This window comes from Crocodylus porosus, unplaced genomic scaffold, assembly GCF_001723895.1.
Source record: "Crocodylus porosus isolate Cpor-Errol unplaced genomic scaffold, CroPor_comp1, whole genome shotgun sequence".
NCBI lineage: Eukaryota > Metazoa > Chordata > Crocodylia > Crocodylidae > Crocodylus > Crocodylus porosus.
This window is the reverse complement of record NW_017728932.1, coordinates 8,949,002-8,958,540: the sequence shown is the minus strand read 5'-3', so window position 1 is coordinate 8,958,540 and position 9,539 is coordinate 8,949,002. Positions and strand designations below refer to the sequence as shown.

At 42.6% G+C, this 9,539-nt stretch overlaps 2 protein-coding genes across 2 annotated transcripts in view; one reads left to right on the top strand and one right to left on the bottom strand.

Annotated features, from left to right (window-relative positions):
* Positions 1 to 184: 184 nt before the first annotated feature.
* Positions 185 to 2,993, top strand: TXNDC17 (thioredoxin domain containing 17). The gene is made up of 5 exons (XM_019545545.1): positions 185 to 203; positions 244 to 392; positions 742 to 823; positions 1,817 to 1,892; positions 2,721 to 2,993. The coding sequence occupies exons 2-5, from the start codon at positions 251 to 253 to the stop codon at positions 2,787 to 2,789; spliced, it is 369 nt and encodes a 122-aa protein (XP_019401090.1). The 5' UTR covers positions 185 to 203; positions 244 to 250; the 3' UTR covers positions 2,790 to 2,993.
* A 530-nt stretch (positions 2,994 to 3,523) lies between these two features.
* Positions 3,524 to 9,539, bottom strand: part of MED31 (mediator complex subunit 31) — a 7,327-nt gene continuing 1,311 nt past the window's right edge. The window contains exons 2-4 of the mRNA XM_019545544.1: positions 8,787 to 8,864; positions 7,544 to 7,640; positions 3,524 to 5,614 (exon numbers count right to left, since the gene is read on the bottom strand). Coding sequence (XP_019401089.1) covers positions 5,422 to 5,614; positions 7,544 to 7,640; positions 8,787 to 8,864 — 368 coding nt within the window. The 3' untranslated portion in view covers positions 3,524 to 5,421. The remainder of the gene's footprint in view (positions 5,615 to 7,543; positions 7,641 to 8,786; positions 8,865 to 9,539) is intronic.

The window sequence follows — 9,539 nt, the reverse complement described above, 5'->3', positions numbered from 1 at the left end:
AGGCTGCGGACAGGAAGTGGGGTTGCCATGGAGACACCCCGGGTTCCACTCACCCCCGAGGAGCGGGGGGGGGCTGCGGGCTTCTGACCCCTCCGCGCTCCCGTAGTTGACGCAGCGCGCCGGAATAAGGCGCGTAGGCAGGGCAACGGCCGCCGTAAAGGCTGTCGGGAGCGGCAGCTACGGGTGCCGCGAGCGGCCAAATCCGGCGTGGGGTCCTGTCGGCTGCCGTAGGCGTGGGTAGCTGGGAGCTATGGGCTGGGAGGAGAAGCCGGTGCGCGGCTACGCGGAGTTCGCGCGGACGGCGCAGCAGCACCACGGCCGGCCCATCTTCGTGCTCTTCAGCGGCGACAAGGACGCCGCGGGCCACAGCTGGTGTCCGGACTGCGTCACGGGTGAGGCCCGCCCGGCTCTTGCAGGGAGCCCCCGGGGACTCGCCCCCTGCGCCAGCAGTAAGGCGGGAGGGGAGGGGATGCCGGGTCCCTGCACACGCAGCGTGGACGGGGGTTGCCGTGATGTGCATCAGATCGCACCTGGGGGTTTAGAGGGGCCTTAGGTGACATGGAGAAGACCACCAGAACCGGGCGGGGGGGCCACTTGGGTCACTGCCGGCAAAAGCCCGTCTTCCGGGGGATAGTTTGGCTGGGGCGGGAGGTGGACAGACAGGCTCGCTGGCGATAGGAGTGATTTTATTTTAAGGTGCCGAGGTAGGATATTAACGTTCTCGATGATGATACCGTTTAGCTGAACCGGTGATACGGAGCGAACTGCACAACATGCCGGAAGGATCCATATTCATCTACTGTCAAGTGGGAGACAGAGCCTAGTAAGTACCGGTGTTCACAAGTGTGTCCTGCTAACTGCTTGTGCTGCTTTGTGCCCAGATAACTAGGGAGTTAGGCTGGCCGTGCCATGAAACAAACCCGTTCGAACCGAAAGGTTCTTCACCCAAGTCTTGGGCTGGTATAGGCCTCAAGTTAATGATCTGTATCTTCCTCACGACAAACTGCAAAAAAAATCATTTCCTTTTATAACGTAGGATCATACCTCTAAAGTAATGTAACACAATCCAACTTGAAAAGTTACGCCTTCTTGGCTAAACATAGCCTTTTTATCCTCTTAATAGAAGCACAGGCAGTCCTTGGACTTACGACGCAATTGGTTCCTGAAAACAGCATAACTCAGAACCGATTTTCTCATAAGAAACAATGTTATAAATGGGGGATTGGTTCCTGAACCAAGGCCCGATACCCTATTTTCACCAAAAATACGCCAGAATGTTGTACTCAATAAAGGATTGATGAGTAATATAGCTACATTAATGTGTTTATCTTGTAAATAGCAGTCATGTTGATTTGAAGGACTTTTCTGAAGTGACTTTGCTGAACGTTTTGAAGGGCTCTTGGCTGGAGTCTTCTCAGCAGTCTTGGCTGCAGGTTTTTTGGAGTCTCATCTGTTTTAAAGAAAGCGTCTAAGGAAGTTTGGACAGATGTTCTCCAGGGAGATGGGTGATGCAGCAAATTTGTTGACTGGCGTGGCGTTGCGTCAGATCAAGCGTTGTAAAGTCAAAACTGACGTCATAAAGTTGGAACGGGGTGTCGATTTATAAACATTGTATAAGTGGAGGACTGCTTGTATGAGCTTTAGACTTTATGATAGTTTAAACCTGCAGAGGGTGCTCCACTGCAGTCTTCCGGGCTAGTTCTGTATACTAGCAATATACAAATCAGGCAGTGGTCCAAGAAAACAGAAACTCCTTTTGTTTAGATGGCAGGTGGAATGTTAGAAAACTTTAGCTAACTGTTTTTTTTCTAAACAGCTGGAAAGATCCTAACAATGAGTTCAGAAAGAATCTGAAATTAACTGGAGTGCCTACACTACTTAAATATGGGACTGTAAGTACTTTCCCTTACATGGTTGAATGTATGCCATATTTAAATGAGAAACCTGTTAGATCTTGTCAGTTTGAACTATGTGTTCTGCACACAACACTTCTGGTGTTCTGTGGAGCTGTCTAGAGCAGGGCAAACAGTTGAGAACACTTTAATCTCCTCCCCTGTGGCTATTTCACTGTTTCAATGCCCGTCAGTACAGACTGTTCCTCTTTCTGCAGTCCTGCTTGTACTAGTGATCATGGAGAAACTACTAAAGCTCATACTCAGTGTAACTGAGCATCCACAATTGTGGCCAGATTTTCAGAAGGGTTTTGAATGCAGCTGAAGAATTAAGGTAGCTTTCCAATCTATAATACGCAGTTCAGTTCCTCCTCTTTAGACAAGATAAACCACTAGAGTCTCTTGAAGTAGAACAAGTGATAACAAAATTACTACTTCTGACCGAAGCTGATTAAAAGTGATCTCCAGAGCTAAAATGCCAACACAGTAAACCAACAAGGTCATTCTCTGACAAGTTGAGCTTTAATTCTAAATTGTGCAAATCTAAGGGAATGGCATCTTGAACATTTGTACTTTGTAAACCAGCATATTTAAAAACAGACTAGCAGGGAAACTGGTGAATAGAAAACCTGAAGGTATTTTAACTTTGTAAGGGAAGGATCTCTGCATGCCTTATATAGTTTAGACAAAGTGGAAGGAAACCCAGCTTATGGAACGCTACAGTAGTCTTCATGCGTAGCTAGTAAATACCTCTTTTGTGCAAGGAACTTGTTCAAAATGTTTAATTTACCTTTCCTGGAAAGATTAAATTTGAATTCTCTTTTGCAGCCTCAGAAGCTGGTAGAAGAGGAATGTTTTAAGGCAGACCTTGTTCGCATGTTGTTTACTGAAGATTAAGTCTGGACTCTTCAGTAGTCAATCATTTATCTAGAAACTGGATGTTTGTATCTTCTGACTGTAGTTAGATTTTACAGAGTCAATTTCATCTGCTGGCCAAAACACATATCATGAAATTCTGGGTGCAGATCATGTGAGGGGAATGTGAAACACTAAGGAACTGCAATCTATGCTTTTGCTGAATTAAACTCATTTGCAACAACCTGTGTATCAATCTCTTTGGAAAAAGTAATTTTAATTATATGACTTGATATATATATATACCTATATATATCTATATATATGATGTGTCTGAGAAATACGACGAAAGCATTTAACCCTATATGGTTTCACTTCCCAAATGATGAATGTACAAAATTAACTATTTTTGCTCTGTTCAGTATAATGACGTGCAAGTAGCTTTTAACCAAGGAGTTAATCAACCTAGTTAATAAGACTCCTGACCATAGTCAGATACTAGCTGTTTTGGAGTAAAAGTCAAACTAGCTCATTCTTTTACAAGAACAGTTACGTTAAGCAGTAACGTACATGAATACAGTAACTTTACAAACTTGCTTGTGGATTCAATACTTAAAAAATTAAGTTACTGTTATTAAAGGAAAGGAATACAATTAAGTCAGAATGCCCAAGGGGAGAGCAGCTTACTCTGCAGAAACACTGCATAGCTCCTCTAGAATTCATTCCACGGTACTAAGAATGATACTGCCCTGCATCATGAAAACATACTATAGTTGTACACTCAAGATTAATTTATTGAAATATTCAGGGTTCCTAGATACAACTGGAGAGCACAATATAACTATTTGAAATTAAAAAACAAATAATCAGCAAGACTGTGAACCTTGACTGTTAATAAGCTTATGCCTTAATCATGACAGATAAAGGAAGTAACACCTCACTCAAAGTCAACAGATGATTTTTTATCCCATCAGACTTTTTCTCTCTAGTGCTCTAGCTCAAGTTTTCTAGAATAGTGGTACTCAACTTAATAGCTGTGCAGTCTAGACAAGTGACATGGGGTTGGCCCACAAGCCAGATCCCACATGGGGTTGGGCTGGTCACACCTACAGGTCAATCCCATGTGCAGGGTAACATGAGCCAGCCTGTAGGGCTCCTCACAGGTCCAGAAGCTTGGCAGCAGAGCAGCAGCAAGTAATGCTGCCACTACTCCTCTGCCCCCAAATTTCTGAACTGGTGAGGAGGAGTGGACAAAACGATGCAGCTCTGTGGACTAGTGGTTGAGCACCATTATTCTAGAAACAACTGGATGCCTGTTTTACTAATGCACAGAAAGCTGCTTATGCAAGACCAGCAATTTCATTCTACATACTGTGGTCACTAATATTTTGAAAGATTAAAAGTAAAGCTATTCCATGATGCAGAATAATAAAGAATAGAAAACTAGAACATCAAGCTGCTTTTTGGTGCAAAGATCACTTCACAGAGTCACAGTGGTAGCCCTATACAACAGAAATATGCATTATAAGCACACTGAATCTGAAAATTTGTTCAGTTAATTGCTAATGTAAGAATGGGTTGTCAGGATTTTGCTCTGGCTTTGTAAGAGTGTTACTGAGGACAGTCAGCCAGACACTGGAAAGTATCCAACCTGCATTTAACCTTGCTTTCAAAACGAAGCTCCATCCAGTTCTGTACAGCACAAACACATTAGAAGTTTAGGCAAGACAAAATACTGTCACACCTTTTGCCATGAATCATCCTAGCTTCTATCACATCACAGAGAAATCTCTTAAGATTAAGACCGGTTTCTTCCAATTCTTGTCATCAAATATGCCTTCCATCAGGGTAAAAAGAATAAAATCCCTCTCAGCTGCCTTCACTAGTTGGGTTATTATGTACAATTATTAGATGCCTGCCTCCTTTGGACCTACAAGAAGCTGAAAGGCTCCCAAACCAGCTTTATTAAAGATAAATGCTTCTCTACCTTCTAAAATACCAGCAACATACTTCAGAGAAGCAGTGACCCGAGAGCAGCCTTTATAAATTAGCTAGAATTCTGCCAACCCCTAGCAGTCTAATATGTTAATTTTCCTGGAATAGAATTAGGGTTCTTTTGTAGCTGCACCACCTCTTTTCCACTGATAAACTTTACACGTAATATTTTCAGAAACCTCCCTTCCCCCCACAAATGTTTTAGCTGTTGTAAATTTGGTTTCCTCTGCTAAAATGTTGGCAAAAACAGCAGCACTAGACAAGGAATCATTAACAAAAGTACAGCATCAGTCATAGCCACAGCCTTGTTTCAAGATGGGCATGTCCACAATTAAGGTTTTCTGTAACACATGCAATTACATGGCTTTGATACTCATGTGATAGGTGCTTAAATAACTGTATTAAATTTTCAAAACAGATCCACCAACAGAGATGTAAGTCTGCAGTTAATATTAAGGCTTTGTCCTTATTACAAAATACACTTCAGCCACACCGCACTGAAATGGATACAAGTTGCCCCTAGAAAAAGGTCACTTAATAACCAAAAAAAGATGTTTTCTATTCACATACACACATTAAGTTAAGTACATCACTAAGACCAAACCTACAAAATTCAGTCTATTTTTCTTCAAACTATAAACCGATGTGAAGTTCATGCTCCCACAGGTATCCAGAATTTTCATTTGACTGAAGTGTTGTTCTGTTGTTGCTGCTCTGCTAGTGCCTGCTGAAGACGCATTCTTTTCCGTGAGTAATGTTGCCAGTGAAGAATCTGTTGTTCATCAATAAATTTAGCACACTGGGCATTTACCAGTTCTTTACGAAAGTGTTCATACTGAAGCAGCTCTAACATGTGTAAACACTGGGGATACCTAGTTTAAAAACAAACGGTGTATTTTAATTCAAACTTTTACATGGCAGACCACTGCTAGATCTAATATGTCGTTTTACTAACATATTTGCAATGTATTATTTTACAATTTTAATATGTAGATCAATGGTTTTTGGCCTGTGGTCAGTAGACCCCTGGAGGTCCAAAGACTATGCGTAAGGGGTCTGCAAAAGATGACTACAATCAAAAGCGTGCAAATACCCAAACTTACAATTACATTTTTAGGGGTCCACAAATGAAAAGGTTGTAAACCACCACCAACACAGATATTTACAAAATCTGAGGTGCTTCTGCTCATTAGAATTCAAGCCATTCATAATGATAGCATGAATTAAGATAACATGAATTATTTTACAGAAGAAATGTAGCACCATCATCAAATACAGGGCTTCTAGGTTTATCTGTTTATTTACATTCTTATAAACCACACCACACTAACGATATCAGTTATGCTGCCAATACTTTCATCCTCCAGACTGAGAAAAAGAAGTCCAATCAAACCATTATACCAATACAATTTTCACTTTGGGCATTACACTTGTATGGGTAGTTAGTTTTCCTGTACGCTACTGTGTGTCAACTCTATGGCCCAGCACACACAAACAGGGGTGTGCCCACAAACAGTTTGTGCCACAGTGCACGCCCCTACCCGTGTGCTTTGCAGCAGGACACATTATCCCGCTGCTCCATGTGCTGCATGGGAGGGCTGGCTGGGGTACAAAGTGCCTCAGCAGGGGCTAGCCATCCCTTGTGCTGAGGCATCCTGTGCCCCAACCAGCCAGGGAGCAGGGATGGGGGAGCAGGCAACCCAAGGCTCCCCAATTTGCATGCACTGTGGAGTCCCCGCACTGAGGCACCCTGCACCCCAGCCAGCCACTCCCCACCTGGCTGGGGCACAGTGTGCCTCAAGGCGTGGGAGCAGGCAGAAGCTGGCTGGGACGCAGTGTGCTTCAGCCTGGGGATCCATGTGCCTCAGTGTGGGGGTGCCGCCCATGCTGAGGCATGTGCAGACAGAACGAGCAAGCTGAAGGCTGCCTGCTCCCCATCACGGCACAGTGTACCTCAGTGCAGGGGCTCCACATGCCTCTGTGCAGTGGAGCCCTCACACTGAGACACGCGGAGACAGGAGAGAAGCCAGCCCAGGACTGCCTGCTTCCCTGGGGAGCGGCTGGCTGGGACGCAGAGTGCCTCAGCACAGGGACTCCACAGTGTGCAGAAACAGGGGAGTAGGCAGCACATGCAGCTTGCCACTTTGGCACGGGTTGCACTGTTTTTTTCCAGGATTTTTTTTTTTTTTTTTTTTTGCTACTGGGAAATCCCAATGGCAAAGTTTGCCCTGGCACTGGAAATTAATGTGCAACTCGTGCAGTTTGTGGCGCTGCAAAGAGGCTTGCAATGCCACAAACCACACATGCCTGCACATCTGGATCCAGCCAATAACTACTGAGTTTCTGAACTGTGTGTAAAAACAGAACTAGAAAGATCAGCTTTCACAAAATCTTAGAGAAAGATGTTAAGGCTGTTAATCTTAGAGAAGGCTATTAAGAAGTATGCAAAAAATCTCATACTTTTTTTGGTGTTGCTTAATAACTCTGCAAATGTGTTTTTTGAGATTGTCTCATGCTTTACAGCACCAAAATGTTCAAGAATAATATTAGCTATCAGCAAATGCTAAGGCAGTTCATATAGGATACCAAAGTAAGGGCAGGACTACTGGGAGACAAGTCCTACCCATTTGTCCAGAAAATTATATATACAAGCTGTTCTGAAGCCTGGATTATGGGAGAATCAAAACATGAACTAAAACTACACATGAAAATCAAGTATCAGTGTACTATTATATAGCGCACATTGTACGGTATCTATCACATTATTACATGGCATAATGCAAAATAATATAAACACTTACTTGAGGTATTTGGCATATTCAGGCTCCTTCCAGTAAAGTAAATATTTAAGATAATTTACAAAAGCTTTGTCTTTGAAGTATCCTCTCTGTGCAAGAACTGAAACAAGAAATAAATAAAAATGTAGCAACGCTACATGTAAAAAGGAAACGGCCACTAAAATTCCACAAACAAATTTACACATCACCCAGAAGAAGCATCTGTTGTTAAAAGAGTACTTCTATTTTTTTTAAATCAACTCCTATTACAAAAATCAGAATTGTAATGAAAAGTTCAACAGGTATTCCTTGTTTCTGATAAGTTTATTCTGCATATGGCTAGCACTCCGGGCACAGGGAATTTGAGACTTTCCCCTTTTGGTGCATGTTATTTACCTAGCAATAAAAGCACGTGCAATGTTTTAAAAATAGGAAATACTGATTGTAAAATAATAAAATTCTGGCAGAGAGCTTCAGGGTAGGTACAGTATCTGCACCTGAATCTATTTTTAAATGATCAAAATTTCAAGTTGACACTATCCCCATGGATACATTTAAAATGTCTCCATGATATATTTCCATGGCTTTTAGCAATTTACTTAGATATTCATATTGGCACCTATTGCCAAGGCACCTGGCATGCAATTCATAAATGAAAATAATTATTACACAAAATAGAACATTGCCTATTAATAGAAAACCCATTCCTACTTGGCCAAACAAAGGAATTTTACAAATTAAGCAAACTTCATATTATCACTAGGTTAAATAATTCAGTGCCCTTTTTTCGTATTGTTCCCCATCTCTCTATTATGCATTCCAGGAATAGGAAACATGAGTAACAACAGTAAAAGCCCTGTTATCCTCCACAAGTGGGGAATAGGGAGGTGCTGAGTATCTAAAAATTCTGGTTACCTGAAGCCAATGGTTTTTGGGCAGGGGGGTAGGGTGGGGGGGTAAGGGTGGCAACAGCACAGCGTGGACATTTTTGGCTGGATGCAAAGCAGGGAGGAGGTAGCGGTGGCCAGAGTGGCAGCAGCACAGGGTGGATGTTTTGACCAAATGCAGAATGCTGGTAGCACTGGGTGGCGGCAGTAGCGGTGGTGGCCACCACGTGCGAGCTTCCCTCCCCACCCCCCACCATGTCTGGCTGGCCAGCTGAAATTCTGGTTGATAAAGTATTCTGGTTAGTAAAATAATGGATAACAGGGCTTTTACTGTAATATTAATTTTTCAGGTACCCACAGTTGAAATTTCAACTACTTACAGTTGAGGTAATTTGGGTTTGCCAGACACTGGACAAATTCTAACTCCAGCTGGAAGCGAAGTCGATTTCCAGTATCATCTGAAACAGAGGAAGTAGATCAGAAAAAGGAAGCTCAATCTATGAAGACCATAACTAGGAAAAAGCTATTAAGGATCTGATGTCAGATTATGCTGCTCAACTACCTGAGACAGTAAGAAACAAGCAATGTATTCCCCAAAAAGATTCAGATTCATTTTGAAAAATGGCTCTTACTAGTTTTTAAAAGCGTATGTCAAAAAAATCGCATGCGGCCTTGACATCGAAAGGGAAAAATTACTACTGCAGAACCAGGGGCTAATGAAAGCTGCACTTAGTTTTCCCTTTGAAACCCCCACTGCCACATCCCTCTGCAGGGAGATAAGACCTGAAATAACTTAGTTTTTGAAATGGGGTGCAGCACAATTCACAAAAGTTATGGAAGGGTACCTTGAGTCTAGAAAGGTTGAAAAGCACCGATTTAAAGACCTCAGCCAATAGGGAACCCTTATGTTAACTATAGCAACAATTAATTAATAAAGGGTACACTTTACTATGAGTCTAATTTACCTAGCTTTGCCTGACAAAACTCTAGGTCTCTTTCTGCCGGACTGACGCAAACCACAACCGCATCAGCTCTTAACCTTCTCCAAGATGCGCTAAACAAACTGAGTAGGGCTGCACCGATGGCCGATTATTAACCAGCCATATTGACCGATACCAACCTGATACTGACAG